The sequence below is a fragment of the Sarcophilus harrisii genome, chromosome X (genome assembly GCF_902635505.1).
Source record: "Sarcophilus harrisii chromosome X, mSarHar1.11, whole genome shotgun sequence".
NCBI lineage: Eukaryota > Metazoa > Chordata > Mammalia > Dasyuromorphia > Dasyuridae > Sarcophilus > Sarcophilus harrisii.
The window spans coordinates 42,192,898-42,219,243 of NC_045432.1; the positions used below are offsets into that span (position 1 = coordinate 42,192,898).

A 26,346-nucleotide genomic window follows, 5' to 3' on the forward strand; every position below is an offset into this window, starting at 1 on the left:
GGGGAAACAGAGGCCGAGGATCAGGATTTCCAGCCAGGTCCTCTGAGTTCATGGCAAGAGCTTTTTCCATCAACAAGATTTCAAACATGAAGAGACCTCAAAAGTCATCTCGTAGGCCCCTCCTCAAAGAAAACTGACGCCTATGAAATTCAGAGCTAGAAGGGCCATTAAAAACCATCGGGGTCCAACACCTGCACTGGACAGATGAACAAAGTGAAACCCAGAGGAATGAAGGAACAAGGGAGAAATAGAGCCAGTTCTGTTAAGTCTCCGAGGAGTGTTTTGTTTTGTTTTTCATTGAACCACACTGCCTTATCCTATCCCTCAGCGATTTACCCAGCATGCCTTGGGTTGTAAATAGCCCAGCCAAGGTTGGAACCTAGCCCTCTCATACTCAATCAACTCCTTTCCATTCTACCACATGGACCCAGTTAAATCAATGCAAATGAATATGCTAAAGGAAAAAAAAATCTATCTGCTTTAAACACCGCTGAATATTCTTATCCCTTTTTGTTTAAAACAAAGCTAGTCCAACTTCAAAGCCAGTCCTCACTTGGAACTGATATTCACTCCAGAAAAATTGTATTTTTGACCGTGCTGAATGAAAGGCTGTTGCGCCTTCTGTAGTCTTCCTTTAATGTCAGTTTTGAAAAGCTATAAAAACTTGAAAGCCAAAGGGAAGTGGATGGATGGAAATAAGACTCAAAGGCCCAGAAGCCCTGTTGAAACAGGGATAAATCCCATATCAGGAAGGAGCCTCTTCCCCAGACATTGGGGGATCAGCACCCAGTGCCAACAATTTAATCAGTTCAAGCACCATCCTGATGGCAAATCAAAGGAGAAACTGAGAACTGGTCCTCAGATGAAGTTAGCCTGTATTCTGGGCTTCCTGAACTTTACGGGTATGGAATGGATGTGGGGTTGGAAAAGGACTGACCGAAAATTAAGTCCTCAATTTTATTAAGAGTCAACAGACCTAAGTGGATAGAGCTGGTGGCAAAGACCTGGATTCAAATTCTACCTGTGAGATATATTGGTTTGTCTGAGCCCGGAAACCACTTAACCTGTCCGTGTTCTGGGGAGTTCTCTGAGATGCTGAGATGCCAAGGTCTGGGAGCACAAAGCATAGCTACAAGCACAAGTCTGGGCCCCATCCCTCTACCGATTTACCAATGATGAACCAGTAGAGATGACAGGTAGAAATATGTCAGCAGGTTTTTTTCTGGGCAAGTCTGAGAAAAGACTCTTTTTAGGACCTACAGAGCAAAAATGAGACACAAAACGATGGCCACAAGCTTGAGTGAAATAAATCTTACTTGATGGAACCAAAGAAAGGTCACCTGATGCTGAAGGATAAGAGACAAACAAAGTGCATCATATCAGCTGTCCCACTGTCCCTCACTCCCCCACTCCAACCTCCTTGCCTCATGTTTGGTGGGGGAGGAGGGTAATTATAATAATGATAACATATAATACTTATAGCTGCAATTTTAAAAATAATCTAAGGTTTAGTAATTCAAATAATCTCATCTCCGTTTTAGAGGGGGGAAACTGAGGTCAAGAGAAGTGAAATGACTTACCTAAGGTCACACAGCTAGTACGGCTCAGAGCCACGCATGGAAGTGAGATCTTTACATTCCAAGTCCAGTAGTGCCTTTGAGGAATGCAGGCTTTCTGAAACCACAAAGCAGTTAGCCCCAAAACAGGGATGGATCTCAAACACTGGATGTCCCAACAGCTGAATGCACCTGAACTTTTCATAAGCAATCACACTGAAGATAAATCAGAATCAGGTATGTACCTCAATATTTAAGAAGAGAAACAACATAGAAATGGGGGAGCACCAGAGAGGAATGACTTACCATTCTGCATCCCCCCCAAAAATATAAACTCCTGAAGGTCAGGAACTAGTTTTGTATCTTCAGCTCCTTCCACAGAACAGGGGGCTAATAAAAGTTTACTCCCTAGAATTAAGTGGAATTTTACAAATGAGGAACTGATGTGGGAAATCCTATCTTTGATTCCAACCCGCCCCCTCCCCAGTTATTGTAATTACCCTTTAACTCACAAATCTGGTCCCTTTGAATTCCAATAGAAGATCCGGACCTGTTCCAGCCCCACCCGGATCTGAGCCAACTTTGGGGCGACACCCAAAAGCCCCTTGAGCTCAATCTCCCATTATAAAAGGGAGACGCTGGGACCCCCTCTTGGCAGAGATCCCAAACATGCTAGCCATGTGAGGACCCTCTGTCCACTGGACCCTCTGTCCGGTGTCCCCCTTATCTCTACCTTCGCCTATCTCCTTACTTCCAAACCCAATAATAAACCTCTTTTATCAATCTAGCTCTTGGGCCAATAAATGCCTTTATTGGGGACTCACGCTGCTACATTTACCGCTGTATCCTTGCACCAAATCCAGGGGGGTTGCAGGGGAGCTCTGTTTGACTCCCTGTACCCCAAACCTGCCACTAGACTCAACTATACCCTAATTTCATTTAGGTCCCCAAATCTAGACCTCAACAGAACCAAAGTCCCAGGGCTCAAACTTTCTGAATCTCACTCCTCAAGAACATGCCTTGCACAAACAAGGCCACTAACACATCCTTATTAAACAGATAAAATGTGTATTAAGTGCTTACTAGGTCACAAGTACTGCGCTAGCTGAACTGAATTTCCAGACAAGAAAACTTAGGCAACAGTCTGAGGGCCACAGAATGTCTTCATATTTTTCACTTAGCCAAGCGCCTTCGGACTGTGAGCTCTTTGAGAAGAGGCCCTATTTTGACCTTGCTTTGTATCTCCAGGATCTAATATAGTTCCGGGTACACAGTAGGTGCTTAATAAATGCTGGATTATCTTGAACCAACTTATCCGAATGAGCATATTAAAGCGTGAAGTGCCTTGCAAAGTGAAAAATCTTTCCAAAATATACATACATTGATCTCGACTGCATCTGATTCTCCAAATCCGGATTGCTGTAACTGGGATTTTCCATGGAAAAGCAAAAACTGACTCCAACCCCATCTGGGATCTGTCCTGAATGGTGAGTGATCCCCACAATTAGCCCAACTTACACTGCTTACTGTGCCGTCTTTGCGCAGTGTTAGCAAGCCCACACTCCTCCCTTCCTCCTACCGCCTCGAGATCCGGGAATAGAAAGCAAATCAAGACTATTGTTGCTGGCAAGGACACATCGATCGCCCTCTGGCTCACCCATGAAGCTTCCCTCAGCAAAGCTCACTCTGGAGCCATGGCTTGTATCCCCTATCAGAACACAAGCTCTCTGAGGGCAAGTACTGTCTTGCTATTTTGCTTCTTTTAGGGAAGGTTAACTGGGGTTAAGTGACTTGCCCAGAGTCACAAGCTAGAGAGGGTTAAGTGTGGGAAGCCACATTTGAAGTCAGGGCCCCAGCAGTTTGCTTAGTGCCCGGTATATAATAAACATTTAAATAAACATTCTCTCATGTTAATAACACTGGGCTAAGAATTCGCTCATTTTTTCTAACAAGTTCCATTTCAGGGTATGCTGGCTCCAGCAAGTGATGGGCGGTAAGACTTTCACAGCTTTTTCCCCCCAAGAAATATGAATTTCCTTACAATTTCAATCAACAAAGCCTTTCCATTTAACAAGTGCTAAGTCCCAACTTTGATGAAGAGCTGTCAGCTTGCTGAGGAGAGAAAAGGAAAGAAGAAATTGGTCACACTTGCCTATTGAGTCAAGTTCTCTGATGGAAGGATATTCTGCACACAGTACAGAAAGTCATTATCTAGTGAGCTCGGGAGGCTGCGGTAGAAGGCTAATGTGCCTATATAGTAGGGCTCAGTTTTCCTTGTCTGTTAGCAGGAGAAATCGAGGTCCACAGAAATGATGTCAAGAGTCCCCAGTCTAAGCCACGGGATCTGAGTTCAAATCCAGCCTCAAGCATTCATTGCCTTCATGCCCCCATTTCTAAAACAGATGGCCTCTGAGGTCCCATCCAGCACTGAGCACTTTTAGCTGGGTAGCGGCTATGGATTACCGTAGGCAAGAAGAGAGATGGGGAATAGCTCAGGGCAAGCCACCATCAGTCCTAGCCAAGTCCCCGACCGGCCTCACACCCAGATCCAAAAGACAACACGTGTCATTAGAGAAATCTTTGCAAGGAAAAAACTATCACGATAGCGATCAATTTCTATGATTTCCAAAAATCAAAATACCTCACTTTGCCCCCCAAAAAGCACACACCTCCCAGGCACCCGGGGCCCCAGGAGAGAAGATTGTCAGACCGTGTTATTTTCAGTGTCTGTTGGCTCATTTTAATTTAAATTGCACTTGGTACCATGACATATCAATGTTACCATAATGCAGTCTGTTTTAATTATGTGCCAAGATCACAAAGCCTAATTAGATTCTGCGGACTGAGAAAAAAGTGGCACTATAGGGTTCCTGAATGGCTGTGGGCTTCTTAGAGCCCTGTGCTTCTCCTTCTCCAAAGCATCTATTGCAGCTTATTAATTCCAGGATTAGAGACATAGAGGAAAGGCCCAAGGAAACCTGCGTTCAAGTCCCAGATCTAATGCTTACCAGATGTGCAACCTTGGCTAAGCCATTAAGCTCTTAAGACCTCAATGTCCTTATCTAAAAATTGATGGTAATAACATACAACCTCACTGGTCATTCAATCCGACTCAACAAACACTGATTAGACACCTGCTATGGAGGGTGTCAGGGACTGTGCCATTTGTTGGGACAAAAAGTCAAAAATGCAACACTCTTCATCAACGTAGAAAAAACGGTCTACCCGGGGGCAAGTCACCTGCTGTGCTGGGGGGACACGGAACCCAGAAGCGAGTCCCTACAAAGTACAGGCAAAGGAATTTCAAGAGGGAGAGAGTGCTCATGACTCAGGAAAGGCCGTGGGTACAAGGCAGCACCTGAGCTATGCTTTGAGGTAAACTAGGACTTTCCAAGGCCTAAGTGAGAATGGAGGGCATTTTCAACATGGGGGAACCCACTGCAAAGGCACAGAGGTGAGAGATGTGACGTCACTTGTGCTGAAGGGCTTATTATCCTCCAAATGTTTGGAAGGGTCCAATGTGTTGATGCTTGGGATAGTGTTTTTATAATCATAAAGTGCCTCATTATTATCATGTGCTTCTGAACTACCCAATCAGACTATAAACTCCTCAAAGGTAGAAATCAAATCTTAATCATCTTGATACCTACCCTTTCACGCCAGACCTTACATATAGTAGATGCTTAATAAAAATGTGTTGAATTAAATGGAATGTTAAAGGGAACAATCAGTGGAAATTCCTCAGAGATTCTAGGTGTGGCAGATAGATAGACAGACAGATGGACAGATGGATGGACGGATGATACATAGATAGATAAATAGACGGATGGATAATGGATGATAGATAGATAATAGACGGATGGATGATAGGTAGATGGATAGATGATGGATAATAGATAGACAGACAGATGGATGGATGATAGATAGATGGATGATAGACAGACAGATAAGTTATAATAGGGATGCTGAAATGGCTTGAGGTATGAAATAGATGAGGTACGAAGAACAACCGTTCCACGGAATTGTTTCCCATCCCCTTTGCCATGCTACCAACCACAGACATTTCTCTCCACAAGTGAACTTCACCCAAGATAGTCTTTGTATTGATTCATCCAATCAAGCTCAACATAGCATGGATCACCTACAAAGTTCTGTTGAGGGAATGCTGTAAATCTATTGAAGTCAGGTACACAGGATGCATCAGTGAATGGAGCTATCTTGTTGCATGCATGCCCTGCAGACAATACAACTCTGACTGATTAAATGCTGCATCTTTTAACCAGTTATTCTGTGCTGGTAGAGATATAGCCATGGGGACTTGAGATAAACCACAGTTATACCATCCAACAGGGACCAAATATCTTTTAGAAGAAAAATGCATTTTTTCTTGAAATGCTTACCAAAGATTTCACTGTGAGGGCAGAAGGAAGGCTCAGGCCTTGCTAAAAGGATGCCTGGAGAGCTACTTTTCAATAGCATATAGATCCCCACGGCATAAAAGCAACCCGAGTTTTCTCTGATCGGCTGGGGCCCAGTCAAAAGCGACATTCAACGGTGACTCTGGGGGGACCTCGGCCTGAGGCACAGAACAAATACTCCTATTGGCAAGATGGTGGAGGATTCCAAATGTCAGCCACCATCTCCTCACCATTCCACATATATGTACTGACAAAGAAATGTCACAAGCTCACTAGCTGGGGAGCCTGCATTATGGAAAGCTCTGCTTCACACACACACACACACACACACACACACACACACACACACACCCCTAAAGGTCAGAGGCAAAGGCTTCAGCTCTGGGTATTTATAACAAAGCTTTTTCTCTCATTGGTCCATTTGGTTAGAAAGGGCTACAGGGTAGATGTTTTTGTGGAGTTTCTGTTCACCCCTGGAAAGGGCACAAAGAGCCACCTACGTGAATCACCTAACAGAGCACTCGCAAAAGCGCCTCTCACCTCAATGAAAGAATGACCTTTCCATTGTGAAGAAAGTATTTCACAGGGCTTCTTGTGCCTTGCTACATGGGGTTTCTTTGGGCCAAGCTGAGAGAGAGCAGGCAGCTCTCCTGAGAGAGAGCTTTCCGCAGGAACTTACAGCAGAAAAAATTCTGCAGTGAGAAAATCAGAGTCCCAGAATCAGAAGGGGCTCCGAGAGGCCAGATGGGATGTGGAAAGAGGAAAACATTTGTTGGCAGTGGACCTGGGTTCCACTGTCCTTTACTGCCCATGTTACTTTGCATATATCACTCTCCATTTCTAAGAGGCAGTTTTGTCATCTGTCAAATGACGGGCTTGGGCTACATAAGTTCTATAATCCAATCTGCCCGGCCATCTACGATCTATCTACACTGTCCCTGACAGGTATCCATCATATTATGCTTGAAGATGAGACCATTAGTTTCCAGGTCTGGAATTAGAAGGGACCTCAGAGGCCATCTAGTCTAGTCCCTCATTCGACAGACAAAGAACCTGAGGCCCAGAGCTCTTAGATAGAAAAATAGACAAACAGACTGACAGACAGGCAGATAGACAGAAAGACACGAGTCACAAAAGTCCTAAGTATCAGAGGTAGGATTTGAAGATAGGTAGGACCAGAAGTAGGAATTTCAGAGCTAGTACCTTTCCACTGATGGAGGCAGGTATGAGCTAAGAATAGCCTGGCCTTCACAAGGGGCCCCGTCCCTCAGTTGGACAGCTCTGAACATAAGGATTTTCTCCTTTATAATCATTTAGCTAGAATTGTGATAGGTCAAAGAATTAAGAAAGTACAGGGGCAAAAATCACACGGTAAGAAGACTGACATTACTGGTATCAGCCAGATACTACTGAGTATTTAGTATTTAGCATCCAATAAAAAGGGGGTCAATGGATGGGTAAACTCATAAATATTTCATGTATTATAGACTGTACACAGAAAAATAATGCTCACGGAAATCAGGCCTGACATTTAAAAATCAAAAAGTCCATACATACTATTCTCCACTAATAAAATCTTAAGTGAACAAAATGGCAGAGGCAGAAGGGATCTTAGTGATACCTAGTTTAATACTTGTACTGTACAGAGGAGAAAACAAAGGCAGAAGGAAAGGACTTGCCCAGTGGGACACATGGACCATAACAGAATCATAGAATTTGGAGCTAGAAGGGACCTTAAAAATCCTTTAATTTAAACAAATCCTCAATCTGACAGATCCCTGAAGCCCAGACAAGGAAAGTGACTTAGCCAATGGCACACAGGCAGACTGAGATTTAGAATAACCAGACAAAATGGTGGAGTGAAGCCAAGAAACTGCTCGAGGTTTCCCAGTTGCCCTCAAAAACCACATGAAGCCAAGCCTCTGAACAGAGTCTGACAAACTGAAACCACTCTCCAGCTCAAGATAGATTAGAAAGATTTCAAGAAAGGGGGGGGGGGTAAAGGGGGTACTCAGCTCAGCTCAGATGTTGCCCATGAAAGTCAGTGAGAGGGTCTTAATCACAGTAGATCAGAAACTGCGACCTTCGGTCTGTTCTCGGCTGTTTCCTAGAGAGATCGAGCAGGGCTATCCCCTGTGGTGAGTAAGACACCAACCACAAGGGGACTGTGTGATCAAAGGCAAGAGTCAACGCTTCACAAGAAACTTGACACGGTACCCTTTATACCCCAGGAGGAGAGCTCCACCATAAAAGTCATAAAATGGAGGGGAGAGAGAAAGAAAGAAAATGAGCAAGAAACAGAAAAGAACCTTAACCATAGAAAGCTACTAGGGTGACAGGGAAGATCAAAACATTAACTCAGATGAGGACAAAATGCCCACAGAGAAAATTTCAAAGAGTGATATGAATTGGTCTCAAGCCCAAGAGGCTTCTTAGAAGTGCTCATAAAGCATTTTAAAAGGCATATAAGAGAGGGAGAAGACAAAATGAGAAAAGAAACGAGAGGTATGCAAGAGTGAGTCAGCAGCTTGGAAAAGGAAGGCAATTCCTGAAAAAATACAATTGGCCAAACACACACACAAAATCCACTAAAGAAAAAACAGCAACTTGAAAAGTAGAATTAATTAAGGAAATTTAGAAGAACCCTCAGAAACCAGGGCCAACCCTCTTGTTTTACAGATGGGGAAGCTGGGATTTGGATACTGGAAGAATCTGGATGAAGGCAATCTAGTGGCTGAGCCAGCAAGCCATTTGCCAAAGGCAACTCTGGGCATTTTTCTTTGCTCGTCCAATGTACACCCTTCTCTGGTACTGGTTAGAGATGAAAGTTTCTGAAATCAAGTCCAGGCCGTGAGACTGATGAAGACAGTAAGAAAAGGAGCAGGTACTCCAACTCTACTCCAAGATGCTCCTGGGAAGGGAGGAGGGGGAAGGATACAGAGGAAAATTCAGAGGATTAAAAAAATTATCATTAATATATATGTATTACTTGATCTCTCAAGCACTGAAGTCATATTATTAAATAGATTTCTATGTATAAAGAATATGGAGGGTCCTCATTATCAAGGTACAATGTGGAATAGATGATTACTTAGAGGTATAGTATTAGGTGATTAAGTCTGCTTGCTATACAGCAGGTAGCATTGAGTGACATCCCTGGGCTTCAAACCCTGCCTATTACCATCAGAGGCCTCCAAATCTCATCCAAAGAGCTACGACTCACACATGGATCTGCAATGACTGGTGTTGTTGAAGAAAGCAATTACTCATGAAAGCATGCTAGCTAGTGACTGAAATGACCTTTTTGCAACAGCGCAAGTGTGAGAGAAAAGTGAAAATTAGTTGAGGATGAGCTGATGTCTCTATGTCACTACATGTCTTATTATGATCTGCAACATTCTAGTTGAATAGCAAATCACTGGCAGAGAACAGAAATTAGCATCTCTAACACCTGCATTACTTAGTGATGTTCCTGCCGGGTTTCCCTCTCCCACCAAGGACTACGTGCGTACTGTTCTGTTCTTCATAATAACTCTGGCCATCAGAGACTCTCTGATTTGGAAGGGACCTCAGAGGCCATAGGGGTCACTACCTTGCCTAAAGGCCCAATCCCCTCTTGCACATTTATTATTCCTCTCTTCACTTGGAAGGGAGCACCCTAACTTGGATTGTTTTTGGATTCTATTTTGGGTATAAGGGGGGGTCCCTTGAAGACAGAGACATAAATAGAGGCCATCATAGGAATGGAAGGGAGTGGAAGGGAGCTGAGAAAACAGGTAGGTCCAAGAAGACCATGAGGGTGAGAGAAGGCTGAGGTTCCCTACCATCACACATGAAGGCAAAAACAGGGCTACAAATAGAGGATCGGTCCTCTACAGCCAAATCTACTAGGCTTTTTACTCCATTGTGCCAAGAAAACTTTTCCAGAGACGGGAACAAGACACAGGATGGTCCAAAAGCTTTTTCAAGGTCAAATTAGGATTCATAGCAATCAAGGGGAATTAGCATGAGTAACAGGCAAGAATAGCTTATTCCACAGAAATTAGGTCTCTTGAAAGCAGGGTCTGTTTGCTCTCCTTTCCCCCTTCCCTCCCTCCCGCTCCTTTCTTCTTCATCTCTCTTTTTCGCTCCCCTCAACCCCCTATATGTTTGTATATATGTCTGTCTCTGTCTCTCTTCCTCCCTCCTCCTCTGTCCTTTTGTCTCCCCTCCTCCTGTTCTTCCTCCTCCTCTCTCCATCTCTCTTAGCTCATCCTCCCTCTTTCTGTATGTGCATCTCTATCTGTTTCTCTCTTCTTCCTCCTCCCTCTCTCCTCTCTCCCCTCATCTTCTTCTCCCCTTTTCCCTTTCCTCCTCCCTCTCTATCTCTCCCTCCTTTTCTCCTTTTCCTCATTTCTCTCCTTTCTCTCCTTTCCCTTCTCCTCTCTATTATCTAGCACAGTTCTTAACCCACAGAAGGTTAGTTAAATCCAACCCTGCAAGTTCAGTTGACCCATTCAGGACCAATCTTCCCTTCCCATTTCCTAGCAACTGGCATGGACTTTCCCTGCAGATCTCTCTGCTTTCTCTTTCCTTTGCTTCAAGAGCAGCCTCTGAAACTCCAATGTTTCTCTCAATAGTAAATGAAAAGGCGATAATCCCAAATGGCCTATTTCAGCCTCGTGATATAGGAAAAGTCGACACGTTTCCAAGGGAGTGGTAAGTAAACTTTGAAAAGTCAGATTTTCCTCAAGTATTTACTTGAGGATAACAAAGAAAGCTGCCAATGACCTATGGGATAAAAACCATATGAGTCACGGATGTGGGGAGTCTTTGAGAAGTCTATTGATTTCTGACCTTTAGCAATCCAGAAGAAATATTATGCCTTCTCACTCTGTTCAAGTCTCAGGGGGTGATGGAGTTTTCCTCTTAATAAAATATTTGAAGTCAAATGATTACACAGCCACATCCTATTTTGATATTAATATTCATAACATTCAGCTGATTTGCAAAGCTATTCATGTGTGGGGAGGCTGGGTTGTCAGAAGACTACAAGGTTTATGACAACTTTCTGTGGGTTTTTGCCAACTGGGAGAACCAGTGTTCTGTTCTACCACGGGAAGATCTTGTGAGAAAAGTCCGGCGTCGAGTTCAAATGAGAGAAGGGCCTCCTGCCAATGATAACATTGTCCAATCTGTAAAGGGCAGCGTGCTGAGCGCACCAAACCCCACGACACTGCAGAGCTTCTGAATGAGATCCACTATCACACTGAAGGGTTTTACCTAACTCTGCAAACCGGAAAAACCCAATAGATGGCAAATAGTTATTACCCAGTTTATGGCACGTGGTTGTGTAAAATGCACATCAAGTTGTTCCATGAGCACATCTCACACAGACTTGGCAAATGAACAGAGAAGTAAACTCGCAAATGAAGAGAAGGAAAAGAGTGAACTGTGCTGTCTTTGGGAAATCAAACAATATTTAGAGCTGAAGCTTCTCCCTAAGAAGCAAAAGTCCACACTAATGACACCAGTATTCTCACAGTGACGTTATGTGGCTGTAAATTATTAAATACTATAGTCTCTGAAGAATCCAAGTGGTCTGTCACCCAGAAGGCAATGACATCAAGAGGACATCAAGAGGCTTCAGAATGCTACCAACGATCAACTGTGTTGAGAAAGCAATCGTAAGATTCCTAAGCGACAGATCCAAAGCAGACAGATCCCCGTCGAAGGAGACAACTGCTGAGCATATATATATATACATCCTGAGAGCCAACTATGTTCCTTTCTTGAGCATCCCTAAGCAGCCAACCACAGACTGGAGACAGGGATTATACCCTGAAGTCAAATATAAATTCACATTGAGAGAGAGAACCTTGGAGGGAGCACAGATTTAAGCCCAGAATAACATTGATTTTCATGGCGATTTCTACTCTCTGAGAGAGAAAACCGTCAGCAAGGCAAGCAAAGAATTCGTGCAGGACTCCTAGCAGAATGAGACCTATAGCGGATGCACGGCCAGCCAAAGCTCCTGTCAATGAAATGTCCACTCCGTGCCATCTTTGTGATTTGCAGCATGAAAAAGTATCATTCATCCTCTCCCTCTGACCGGGAAGTCCACAAATCACATCTCACTATCTCCATTTATACTCACTCCCATGCTCAGTCAATGAATCATAAAATGTTTCTGTTGCACAACGTGGGTGATCTGTGTCACTTCTGCGTCCTTCCTAGAGCTTCCACGTCAAAGCCCTCATCATCTAATGAAGAGAATATTGCAACATCTGTCCTAGCTAACTGCCTTGTCTAAATCTTCCTCTCTCTGCTCTACCCTATATACCACTATGAAACTCACCTCCCTAAGAAATATCTATTACGTCGCTCCTTTGCTGTGATTTTAAAATGGCCAGCATTTTGTTAACTAAGAGACCATTTTAAAAAAATTAGATATACATAAACATGTGTGTATGTATATGTGTACCTATATAGACATATACAGAGTTTTAGTAAGCAGATACCTTGGAATAAGAATACTCTAACCATGAGCCAATCAAAAGCTCAAGTCTCTGAAATACTTAACAGGATATAGTAATATGTCTCCCAATGACATAAAGTAATATGTCTCCCACTGTACTGGCTCATAAAATATTTAAAGGGGCCATATCCACCAAATTGCACGTAATTCGGGTGAGATGACTATTAGGGAAATTGGATAAATTATGCAGCATCATCTGTCTTTTAAAAAAATATTAAAATTTGATTTTAAGTAACCAAACCGAATCGTTAGCCGTACTCTATCATTAACGCCTAGTGCTTCAACATAAATAGATGTTAATATGTAGGTAATGCACAGCAGTATAATTACTTCATATTTGTCAATTCAGATTAACAACTGTCTGGGTAAATTAACTAGTATTATATGAGAGAGGTGGCTCGGTCCTGAAACTCTTCAGTGCCAGCACTTTCACTGAGGCTCAATTATACCTTTACTGAGTCCACTTAACCCTCAAAGATCTCAAAGAGATCTGTTATGAAAAACAATCCCCACACTTCCCTCCCATCCTGCCTCAGGCCAAAAGGATGGCTCTGTCTGTCAGGAGCCCGCTTCCTCAAGTGCAGAGCCCAAAGAGTACGTGGCCAGAGACTACCCTCCTGGACAAAGTCAAGCAGGCCCCTTTCCTAGTTGCCCAGAATAGCAGCAGTCCCGGGACAGAGCAAAGAACAGACTTTGGAAAACGAAGGTCATGGGGCCTCTTAGCCGTCCAATGTGACAAGTCCACAGCTCCAAGCAACAGCAACTGGCTCTTCAAACGGAATTCCAGGATGCAAGACGGTCACCATCTTCCCTGACCTACATGTTGAAAGGCTCCATGATATTGGATATGGTTGAAAAACAAAAAAAAAAAGAACATCGGGCTTAGTCAGAAGACCTGGTTTTGAGCTTCACCTATGGCGCTACGACGACCATGGGCCAATCCACCGGTCATTCGCAGCTCAGTTTGTTTTTCTGCAAAATGCCGCCAATCATCCCCGGACTACCTGCATCAGCTTTTAAGGAGACCATGATAAAGTCAGAGAACCGGAATTGGATAAGGAGGATGACAAAAGTGCTCAGATCACACCTGTGGTGAATGATGCAAAGAACTGAGTTTTGTTTAGCCTGGGAAAAAAAGATTCGGTTGGGAGTGGGAGGTAGAAGTGGGAGTGAGGATAAGGACTGATAGCTGTCTTCAAATACTTAAAGGGATGTCAAATGGAAGATTGATCACACTCTGGCTTAGCTTTTTGACTGTTTTCACTCATGTCTTTTAGTTATGAACCCTATCTGGGGCAGAGACTTGTCATTGTCTTCTCCATTCAAGTGACAGATGAGGAACTGAGGCAAAAGGGCACGGGTGACTTGCCCAGGGTCACACAGTTAATAAGTGTCTGAGGCCAGGAAGATGAGACTTCCTGACTCGAGGCCTGCTGTTGTACCCGCTGCAGCATCTGGCTGCCCTCTATTTAGTGTAAGGGCAGAAATAGGGACGGTGAGTGGCAGACACAGAGGGCCAAATTTGGGGTTGATGTAAGGAAAAACACTATCGTGGTAAGAGCTACACAAAAGTGGAGGTCTTTCTCAGGAGGAAGTACCTTCTTCCTCTTCACCGGAGATCTTGATGCAGAGGCTGGTAACTGTCTGTCTGATGTAATGTCAGATTCTTGGTCAGTAAGGCCTGGACCAAAAGGCCTCTGCACTATCAACCAACTCGGAGGTTCAATGATGACAGACTCTTGGGCACAAAATTAAGAGTCTCTGGTATAGAGTAGTTTGGAACTATGCTCAAAAAGTTAGCAAACTCTGCATACCCTTTGATCCAGCAGTGTTACTACTGGGCTTATACCCCAAAGAGATCTTAAAGAAGGGAAAGGGACCTGTATGTGCAGGAATGTTTGTGGCAGCTCTCTTTGTAGTGGCTAGAAACTGGAAACGGAGTGGATGCCCATCAGTTGGAGAATGGCTGAATAAATTGTGGTATATGAATATTATGGAATATTATTGTTCTGCAAGAAATGACCATCAGGATGATTTCAGAAAGGCCTGGAAAGATTTACACGAACTGATGCCGGGTGAAATGAGCAGGACCAGGAGATCATTATATACTTCAACAACAATACTGTATGATGACCTGTTCTGATGGACCTGGCCATCCTCAGCAACGAGATCAACCCAATCATTTCCAATGGAGCAGTAATGAACTGAACCAGCTACGCCCAGAGAAAGAACTCTGGGAGATGACTAAAAACCATTACATTGAACTCCCAATCCCTATATTTATGCACACCTGCATTTTGGATTTCCTTCACAAGCTAATTGTACAATATTTCAGAGTGTGATTCTTTTTCTACAGCAAAATAACGGTTTGGTCATGGATACTTATTGTGTATCTAATTTAATATATTTAACATCTACTGGTCATCCTGCCATCTAGGGGAGGGGATGGGGGGGTAAGAGGTAAAAAATTGGAACAAGAGGTTTGGCAATTGTTAATGCTGTAAAGTTACCCATACATATAACCTGTAAATAAAAGGCTATTAAATTAAAAAAAAAAAAAAAAGAGTCTCTGGTATATCTGATGCAAGAAAGCCCCATGTGGGCACAACACCTTTGCTTCCCCACCACCTGAGCCTCTGCTCAAGTTCAAATAATAATTTTCCTTCCTGACCACATACACTACAGATGTGAGTCCAAGGTTTTGTGCCCAAGTTCTAATCCTGGCTAATCCTTCCCAGTGAGACTAACAAATTCTAAAAGATTTATGATAAGAGGAAGACTATCTTTCTCTTCTATTCCACACAAGAGCAGAGAAATAATCTCTATTTTGTTAACATAGGATGTAGGTCAGTAGAAGGTTGGCCGGACTGCTATTTTCTTAGAATATTCCTCTGAGTTCAGGGCCAGGATGGGGAAGGATAGGGAGGCCCCTCATTGAGTTGTGGGCCAGGATGGGGAAGGGTAGGGAGGCCCCCCATTGAGTTCTGGGCCAGGATGGGGGAGGGTAGGGAGGCCCCCCCATTGAGTTCTGGGCCAGGATGGGGGAGGGTAGGGAGGTTCCCCCCCCCATTGAGTTCTGGGCCAGGATGGGGGAGGGTAGGGAGGCCCCCCCCTCTGAGTTCAGGGCCTTCAAGTATTTCTGTTCCAATGAGGGTTTTAAAGTAGTAGCGGCAATATGGAACTTTTCAAAAGTTGGGTGGCTATTTATCCCCAGGATGATGATGTGCTCAGGGCCACAGTGATTTGATCCCATGAGCAGTGAGTAACCACTTTCTGTCTGCAAATGATTATGTGAGGTGCTGAGAGTACAAACAAAAATGAATCTGTTCCAGTTCTGGAAGGACTTAAAATGGGAAGCGGGTGATCCAACCTAAGTGGTGCTAACTAGTGTATCAGTCTGAAGAAGGGAAGGAGAGAATATGAGCAACAAGAGAACCAGAAAGGTTCTGGGAAAACTGACAAACACATGAGTGGCCTGGGGTACATGGACTCTAAAGGTGTTTCTTATGCCAATGGCTCATATGTGTCCCAAACAAGTAGAGAAACCCTTCCCTATGTGACTGTCCTTTCAGGCAGGGCCCTTCTCTCTCTGGGAGACAGGGTTTTTCTTTTCTTCTACTGAGTTTGGAATCGTTTGAAACAATCATTCCTAGAGGATGGCCGACAGCAGCTCTTCAGACACCTGGGCTGACTGCCACAGGAAAGGGAGCGCCGGGTGGGCGGCCTGGCCATCAGCAGCAAACCCTGAGCATGCAGGTGTGCAGGAACACAAAGGCCCAGAGATCTGGCTAGCTAGACAGATACATTAGCATATAGACACAGGTACATGCAGATACAGGAAGGCATGGACATATATATATATATATATATATATATATATATATATATATATATATATATGCTACCCATGTCTATATAGTGTATATGTACTATAGACATATGGTATATCATATATAAAGATACCATGCAGTATATATGGATATATGTTCATTGTCCCAACGCAGCATTACCAATAATTATGTCAGTGTGTTAATATAGAATATAAAATAGAAACAAAACTATACAATATGCCAAGATATTCTAAAAATACCTGTTTCTCCATATGTGGATGAAGGCTACTCAACTCTATGCGCTGGCCCTGGACACAGAAGGAGGCCTTTCTACCCTCCCTGCCCACTAGGGGCCTGCCTAACATGTCTCCATTTCAGGTTTTAACTCAATGGGGGGTTTCCCTACCACCCACATCCTGGCCCAGAATTCAATGGGGGGTCTTCTTACCCTGCCTCCCTCCTGGCCTATAACTCAATGGGGGGGGTCTCCCTACCACTCACATCCTGGCCTACAACTCAATGGGGGGGTCTAATTATCCTGCACAGAACTGAATGGGGGGTCTCCCTACCACTCACATCTTGACTTAGAACTCATTGGGGGGAGTCTCCTTATCCTGCCTCCCTCCTTGCCTAGAACTCAATGGGGGGTCTTCCTACCACCCACATCCTGGTCCAGAACTCAATGGGGGGTCTACTTATCCTGCCCAGAACTCAATGGGGGGTCTGCCTACCACTCACATCCTGGCCCAGAACTCAATGGGGGGTCTACTTGTCCTGCCCAGAACTTAATGGGGGGTCTCCCTACTACCCACATCCTGGCCCAGAACTCAATGGGAGGTCTCCTTACCCTGCCTCCCTCCTGGCCTAGAACTCAATGGGAGGTCTCCTTACCCTGCCTCCCTCCTGGCCTAGAACTCAATGGGAGGTCTCCTTACCCTGCCTCCCTCCTGGCCTAGAACTCAATGGGAGGTCTCCTTACCCTGCCTCCCTCCTGGCCTAGAACTCAATGGGAGGTCTCCTTACCCTGCCTCCCTCCTGGCCTAGAACTCAATGGGAGGTCTCCTTACCCTGCCTCCCTCCTGGCCTAGAACTCAATGGGAGGTCTCCTTACCCTGCCTCCCTCCTGGCCTAGAACTCAATGGGAGGTCTCCTTACCCTGCCTCCCTCCTGGCCTAGAACTCAATGGGAGGTCTCCTTACCCTGCCTCCCTCCTGGCCTAGAACTCAATGGGAGGTCTCCTTACCCTGCCTCCCTCCTGGCCTAGAACTCAATGGGAGGTCTCCTTACCCTGCCTCCCTCCTGGCCTAGAACTCAATGGGAGGTCTCCTTACCCTGCCTCCCTCCTGGCCTAGAACTCAATGGGAGGTCTCCTTACCCTGCTTCCCTCCTGGCCTAGAACTCAATGGGGGATCTCCTTACCACCCATATCCTGGCCTAGAACTCATTGGGGGGGTCTCCTTATCGTGCCTCCCTCCTTGCCTAGACCTCAATGGGGGGTCTGCCTACCACCCACATCCTGGCCCAGAACTCAATGGGGGGTCTACTTATCCTGTCCAGAACTTAATGGGGGGTCTCCCTACTACCCACATCCTGGCCCAGAACTCAATGGGGGGTCTCCTTACCCTGCCTCCCTCCTGGCCTAGAACTCAATGGGGGGTCTCCTTATCCTGTCCCCATTCCTGCCTTGAGCATGGGGTGGGGTTGTTTTGCAAAACACACAACAGGAACAACTTTTCAAGAAATTTTATATTTATTAATGTTTTGAAAATATCTATTAGAGAATGAACTGAGGGTGGGGGAAAAGGGGGTGGATGGGGGTGGGATAGCAGTTGGGAAGAGGCCCTCCTTGTGTGGATGTAGTAGCGGTTCCGTCTGTCTCCCTCCACCTTCCCCTCGGTGCCATCCTCTGGATCTCTGGAGAACTGCAGTGCAAGTGGAAGGTGTTCCGGTGCCGGGGCAGTCCCTGCTTCTTGGGCATCCCGGCTTTCTCGAGGGAGAAGTGGGTGGAGAGGATGTGGAGAGCCAGATTTCCCATTTCCAGGAGGCAAGATGGTTCCGGTGGGTGTGAGGGCAATGGACTGGGCTCTGGCATCTGCTTTCCAAAGGATCAAATTGTGGGGAGTGGAGGAAGGGCAGAAAGGAATTTTGGGACTGCTGTCGTGGAGAGTAGCGTCTGCGTGGGCTGCAGCTGGGGGAGGGAGAGAGGTGCCGTGGTGGGCACCCGGATCTGGCCAATTACTCAGAGGCCTCACCAGGAGAGTGAGGAACAGGTGGAAGTGGTAGAGTTGGCGGGAGATCCTGGGCAGCTAAATCCCTCTCTACCGCTCTCCGGGCTTGAGCCTGGATCTGGACTTCGTGTCTTCTTCTCCGAGTGGACCTCACTAGGCACTTGTGCAGGGTCGTGTAGAGGCGCTGACAACCTTCCATACCGAGGCGCACCCCTTCTGCCCAGACCTCGGCGCTGCAGCCTTCCGAACTGCCCAGTAGGCCTGACACTTCGTTGCGCACGGGCATAAGGGCCACGGTAAGGCCACCGCAGGCCTGCTGCTCCTCGTACAGAACAGGATCCAAGAGCCAAACGGGCTCGGCGTCTCCGGAGAGAACCAGGCTGCACGCTGACACCAGGTCGAACATCTCTATGCCGGCGTCTGCCAAGGCCAAGGAAGCGGCAATGATACCAGATGCTAAAATTGCGCCACCATCCTCGAGAACCAAAACGTAAACTTCGAGCTGGGCACGGGGGTAGCGCAGCAATTGAACTGCCGGCATGAGAGCTTCCTGAAGTGCCAGGCTCATTTCCTTCTCCTCCCTGTTGTTGCTGGAAGGAACTCTCCTCTTGCCCCTCCCCGAGAAAGGTGCCCGGCGGAAGTCGCATATCAGGCGCCCTTGGAGGCCGGTCAGTGGCTCCCCCCCTTCTACTTGGCGCGGACCGTACACAGAAGCAACTATCTTAGTATCTCCCGATTCTAAGTAAGAAGAGCCAGTAGCCTGACTGGTCTGACCTGCCCTGATATACACAGGCCGCTGGCGCCGGGGGTCCCGGTTCGGGATGAAATCTTGAACCTGGGCCTCGACGATTTGCTCCGGAGGCGCGTAAAGGATGGGCGGCTGCGAGTCCTCTGGACCTCGAATGCGTTTGTGATCACCAGGCATGGCTGCTTAGCAATAGGTGCCTAGCAATGGGAGCTTCTGTTTGCCTGCGTCACACAGTCCTTTTCCCGCCAGTGACCTTCGATGTGGGGTAAACCGTAAGGTCACGCGACTGGGCGCCGAGATTCTCACGCTGGAACCCTGCGCCGGCTCCGAGATCTTCTCCCCCGCCCCCCCACAAACATGCTTTTTGATAGGTTAAAGTAACACACGGCATGGGGGGGGGGTGAGAGAGTACGGAAGGATGGGGGAGGGTAAGAACCCATTGCTCCGTACCCCTCCTCCCCCGGGGGAGGGTAAGAAACCAGGGGTCGAGTTCAATTCTTTCCTTCCAGAAAAGGAAACTGAGGGTCAGCGTTGGAGAATATCCAAATAGAAATAAATACCTACCACTGGAGGGCTTCCCACAGGCCAGTTGTCCAAAGCCCTCCATTTCACAAAGCAAAAAACCACGGTTCCCTGAGGGGATGGGCTTCAGCATCATCCCAGGTCTAAAGCTAGGCTCTTAGAACTTTCTCGATTTCCACCTAATAATCACAATAAAAACAGCCGCTCTTTCTCGATTTCTGTGAGGATTGCAAAGCGCCTGAGACATATTACCTTGAGCCTTCTAACAAGTTTGTAAGATAGCTCCTACTTGCATAGAAAGAAACTGAGACCAAGCAGGTTAAGCAGCTTCTTCATAGGAAAACTAACTTCAAGCTCAAAATCCAACTAAGTCTTTCTTCTTTTGCACAGCAGGAAACAAGGCCCAAAGAAGAGAAGTGACTTTAGACCAGAGGATCATTCATTTAGAGACCACCTAACCCAACCTTCAGCCTACCAACCTTGTTCCCCAAAGCAAGATTTAGCTGTTTCAGTTACTGAACATCACCTCACTTGGAAATTCTTGTTTAGAATTTTTCCTCAGCTTATTCAGAGGAGGGGTCCCTAGCATTGTATCACTCTTCCCCTTTCATTTCCTGAGTAGTCATAACCCTGAAGTTCATTTAGTGGCCAGACTGCTGGCAACAAGCCTCCCTATATCAAATTATACAAGGCAGAAGATCCCATGATCCTCTGGAGTGGAAAACAGCCATCTACTCCAACCCCTTCATTTTCAGAAAGGAAACTGAAACCAGGGAGCAACCTGCCCGGCAGCACACTTAATATCACAGACCTACAAGCATGAGGGATTCTGGGATCATTTGGCCCAAACCCCATCTTTTACACACAACAAAATAAAGTCACAAATCATGTGGGCCAAAGTCACATGGGTAAGAAGCCAAATTTTGAAGCTATTCCACAGATTCCAAATCCAACATGCTTGTACACTGCACCCCATTCTTCAGAAACCACTTATTAAACACCTAACGTATGTGCCAAGTAATATCTTAAGCAGTACAGATACAAATCCCCAAATCAACATTGTTCCTGTTCTCCTGCTGCTATAATCAGCTCAAAAAGCTTTCCAATTTGGGAGGGTCTACCAGAATTTCTATTTAACTACAGGAACCCTGGGGAGCTCAGAGGCTTCTTCTTGACATGAAATATATTTCACAGGAAAAGCAGCAAGTACAAGAAGCCATGTGGTAGAGTAAATAAAGGCCTGACTGGATTCAGAAGACCTACATTAAAATCCTGCCTTACACACATTCCATCTAGGAGAATATAAGTTCGTTCTAAGCTTTCAGTGTCCAAAGCGCAACTCTTGGACCATAAATTACAGAGGGATTACCAGGTCAATGGAGTTTTCCCAGAAGATGTTAACTAAAGCACTAAATTTACAGGATGGAACATAAATAAACATGGGGTCATACGTACAAATAATTAGGCTACAACTGATTCCTAGGTCATTATTGGTAGGCCCAATTCTCAGACTTTGGCCTTTTGTCTCCACTAGTATGGATCAGAGATGAGTTATATAAGATTTTTAAGTCTCTGTCACACACACACACACGCACACACACACAATTAGGGATAAAGAAGGAACTTGAACCCAGATATCCCAATTTGCAAGCCCATGCAATCCCCTACCTGGCCCTCCCTCCTTGTCTTCTGCTAACCTAGAGAGCCTAATGTTGGAGTGTGAAGACAGAAATACCTCCTGGGGAGTCTTTTCTCTGAAAAAGTTTGATCTCCCCAGATAAAAGTGGGAAGTTGATCTCCAGCATCCTCAGAGAAGTATCCTCATTTGAGCAAACACCCTTTCTTTTTTCAATGACATACCTGTTCAACTGAATTTTTATTTATTTAGTCAAAGCAATTTGGGTTAAGTAATTTGCCCCAGGTCACATGGCTAGCATCAATTTCTTGAGACTACATTTAAACTCTGGTCCTCCTTACTATAGTGCCAGTGCTCTCTCCACTATGCCCCCAGCTGCCTCTACACCCCCAATCCACTTTAACTTACAAAGTTAAATAAACCCTACAAAATAAGTGTGATGTGGTAGAGCACCTAGAAAAGAACTCACAGCAGGGGGCATGCGGACAGTATTAAGGCAAGGTATCATGAAGGAAGAAGAAAGTAATACAATTACAAAGATTTCAGAATGTTTATATTTATACAATCCCCTATAACCACTTACAATGGAAATTAAAAAAATTTTTTTTGATGTTTATTGTTTTAGTGCAAAATAAAAATTTGAATTCAAACAATTAGTACAAATCTTCTGAGTGGGAAGTACATTCCTTTTTATTGTTGGTCAGCCTTCACAAGCCAGCAAAAGTACGCAGGGAAAAATATTATCTTCGTTTACAGAAGAGAACAACAACAAACAGGCTCAGAGATATCAAAGGTCTTAGCCAAATGATAAATAGACAATTTGTGGTGATTCTGGAACATGAATCTGGATAGGGATTGCAAGTCCACTACTTTTCCTATTAAAATCCAGCTGGATCTTTCCCCAATCAAAAGACTTCAGTAATTAATGAAGTTATTGGAGTAAAATGTTTCTCAAGCTTTTACTCAGCTACATGGGACAAAGATGCATAAGACAGGGTAGTTACAAATGTAAAGACCAAGAAGAATGATAAATACATCCCTTTCAAATTTGTATATAACCATACAAAACAAATATAATGATGTAACTGATCACTTGGAAAACACTTCACAGCAGGACATATGGAGGTAGTTTCAAGGAAAGGTACCAAGAAGGTGGTAGCAAATAATACAATTTTAGGCGAGTCCTCCTCAAAATAAGGACAAAAAACCCTCTGAGAAAACCAGTCAGCCTCTTGCTGTGATCAATGAAAATATAAATTGCAATCATAGAAATATTCAACTGATGCCATGGAAGAAAAATGTGATGGAAAACTTGATATGCAACTCTTCTCTGTTCCATATTTCTTTGCTAGAAATGTTGCATTCAAGGAGATTAATCAATAAAAAATTGTTCTTTTGAAATATGCTTTAAAGGAGGAAGGGGTGGGGCAAGGACAGGGAAAAAGAGGGAACTTTTCTACCACAAATAATGAATGGGAAGTTCAAAGCTGGAGACCACTAACAAAATGGTTTCCTTTCTGTTGTTGCTCATCCTTTGAAACCCAGTGAAAGTAGGAAGGGGAAAATAACATCCTCGTTCTACAGTTGGGAGCTCAGAGCTCAGAAAGATGAAAGATCTTGGCCAGGACTGTTCATGTTGATTCTGGAATAAGAATCTGAATAGTAATATCAAGTCCACTACTTTTACTATGAAACTCCAGCTACATCATTAACCATTCAAAAGATTTCAGTGATTAGTGAGGTTCTTTAGGTACAGTGTTTCTCTCAAGTCTTTACTGAGCTACCTGGGACAAAGGGAGTTAAGACAGGGTACATATAAATGTATAAACCAATGAGCATGATAAATATATTGCTCACAAATTTGAACATACCATACAAAACAAGTATAGTGTGCTACGAGATCATTTGGAGAAAACCTCACAGCAGGGGATATGGGGAAAGTGGTAAGGAAAGGGACCAAGAATGAGGTGGAAAATAATACAATTTTAGGCAACTCCTCCTCAAAAAACTCTTTGAGAAATCCAGAGTCAGCCTCTTGCCCAGGGATCAATGACAATATGAATGTCAATCATGGAAATATTTAATTGATGGCATGGGAGAAAAAGGTGATGGGAAACTTGAATTTAGCAACCCCTCCCTTCCTGTGCTTTTTTTTTTTTAATAGCCTTTTATTTACAGGATATATGCATGTGTAACTTTACAGCATTAACAATTGCCAAACCTCTTGTTCCAATTTTTCACCTCTTACCCCCCCACCCCCTCCCCTAAATGTCAGGATGACCATTAGATGTTAAATATATTAAAATATAAATTAGATACACAATAAGTATACATGACCAAAACGTTATTTTGCTGTACAAAAAGAATCAGACTCTGAAATATTGTACAATTAGCTTGTGAAGGAAATCAAAGATGCAGGTGTGCATAAATATAGGGATTGGGAATTCAATGTAATGGTTTTTAGTCATCTCCTAGAGTTCTTTTTCTGGCTATAGTTAGTTCAGTTCATTACTGCTCCATTAGAAATGATTTGGTTGATCTTGTTGCTGAGGATGGCCTGATCCATCAGGACTAGTCATCATCTAGTATTGTTGTTGAAGTATATAATGATCTCCTGGTCCTGCTCATTTCACTCAGCATCAGTTCGTGTAAGTCTCTCCAGGCCTTTCTGAAATCATCCTGTTGGTCATTTCTTACAGAACAGTAATATTCCATAATTTTCATATACCACAATTTATTCAGCCATTCTCCAACTGATGGACATCCATTCAGTTTCCAGTTTTTAGCCACTACGAAAAGGGCTGCCACAAACATTCGAGCACATACAGGTCCCTTTCCCTTCTTTATAATCTCTTTGGGATAGAATCCCAGTAGTAACACTGCTGGATCAAAGGGTATGCACAGTTTGATAACTTTTTGAGCAGAGTTCCTTCCTGTGTTTTTTGCTACAAATATTATAAGCAAGGAGATTTATCAATTAAAAAAATTTTTTTAAATAAGCCTTAAAGGAGAAAGGAACAGGGCACGAAGGACAAGGAAAGATAGGGAAACTTTCCACCACATAAATAATGAAAGCAATGGTCAAAGCTCGAGACAACGGACAAAATGTTTTCCTTTTTGTTACTGCTCATCGTTGGCAACCCAGTGAAAGTAGGAAGGGAAAAATATTATTCCAACTCCACAGATGAGAACGGCCGAGGCTCAGAAATATCAAGGGTCTTGGCCAAGGCTAAATAGACAGTTCATATAGATTCTGGAACATGAATCTGGATACTGATATCAAGTCCACTTCTTTTCATATTAAACTCCAGCTACATCCTTCACCCTTCAAAAGATTTCAGTGATTGATGAAGTTTTTTGGTACGTTTCTCTCAAAATTTTGCTAAGCTACCTGGGACAAAGGTACATAAGAGAGGACGCCTACAAATGTAGAGACTAGAATTATATGCATACCATTTACAAATTTGAATATAACCATACAAAACAAGCATAAAGTGGTAGGAGATCATTCATTTGGACAAGATCTCACAGCATGGGTATGAGGGGCTTGCTAAAGAGAGGGACCAAGAAGTTGGTAGCAAGTAATATAACTTCAGGCAATTCCTCCTCAAAGGAGGACACAAAACCCTCTGAGAAATCCAGTCAGCCCCTTGCCCAGGGATCAATGAAAATATGAATTTCCATCAGGGTGATATTTAACTGATGGCACGGGAAGAAAAGACGATGGAAAACTTGAGTTTAGCCACTCCTCTCTGTTCCTTATTTCTTTCCTAGAAATGATATATTCAAGGAGATTAATTTGCTCTTTTGGAATACGCCTTCAAGGAGGAAGATGTAGGGCAAGGAGGACAGGGAAAGAGATGGAAAATGTCTGCCACATAATGAAAGTGCTGTACAAAGTTCAACATAATGGACAAAATCTTAACCTTTTTCTAGTTGCTTTCTACCTTTGCAACTCAATGAAAGTAAGTAGGGGACAATATTATCCTCATTGTACAGGGGAGGACAACTGAGGCTCAGAAATCAAGGGTTTCTGCCAAGGCAAAATAGGAAGTTCATGATGATTCTGGAACATGAATCTGGATACTGATTTCAAGTCCACTATTTTTCTTCGACCGTCCAGCTACATCTTTCACCATCCCAAAGATTTCAGTGATTAATGTGCTTCGTTTGGCACAATGTCTCTCTCAAGTCTTTACTGAATTATCTGAGCAAAGGTACCTAATACAGGTATATATAAATATAGAAGCCAATTAGAATGATAAGTATTTTGCTTTCAAATTTGAATATAACCATACAAAACAACTATAACATGGTAGGAGATCATTTGGAGAAGACCTCACTGCAGGGGCTATGGGGAAAGGGACCAAGGATGAGATGACATGTAACACAATTTTAGGCAAGTCCTCCTCAAAGTAAGGACAAACAACCCTTTGAGAAATCCAGAGTCAGCCCCTCGCTTAGTGATCAGTGAAAATATGAATTTTAATCATGGAAATATTCAACTGACGACATGGGAGAAAAAGGTGATGGAAAACTTGAGTTTAGCAACTCCTCTCTTCCACATTTCTTCACTATAAATGTTACAATCAAGGAGATTTATCAGTGTAAAAATTACTCTTTTGAAATAAGCCTTAAAAGAGAAAAGGGTGGGGCAAGGAGGGCAGGGAAAGAGAGGGAAACTTTCTATCACACAATGAAAGCAATGTTCAAAGCTCATGGCAATTGATAAAATGTTTTCCTTTTTGTTATTGTTCATCCTTCGTGAGCCAGTGAAAGTAGGAAGAGAAAAACACAACTCTACAGATGAGAAGAACTGAGGCTCAGAGAGATCAAAGGTCTTGGTCAAGGCTATACAGACAGTTCATGTGAATTCTGGAACATGGATTTA

The 26,346-nt window shown here is 44.1% G+C and overlaps 2 protein-coding genes across 3 annotated transcripts in view; both read right to left on the reverse strand.

Annotated features, from left to right (window-relative positions):
• The window catches only part of FGF13 (fibroblast growth factor 13), a 518,205-nt gene that overhangs the window by 365,996 nt on the left and 125,863 nt on the right, over positions 1 to 26,346 (reverse strand). The window lies entirely within an intron of this gene.
• LOC100921118 (exosome complex component MTR3) lies at positions 18,103 to 20,350 on the reverse strand. Its single transcript, XM_003774859.3, has one exon. It carries the CDS (start codon positions 19,472 to 19,474, stop codon positions 18,557 to 18,559), a length of 918 nt encoding a protein of 305 aa, XP_003774907.3. The 5' UTR covers positions 19,475 to 20,350; the 3' UTR covers positions 18,103 to 18,556.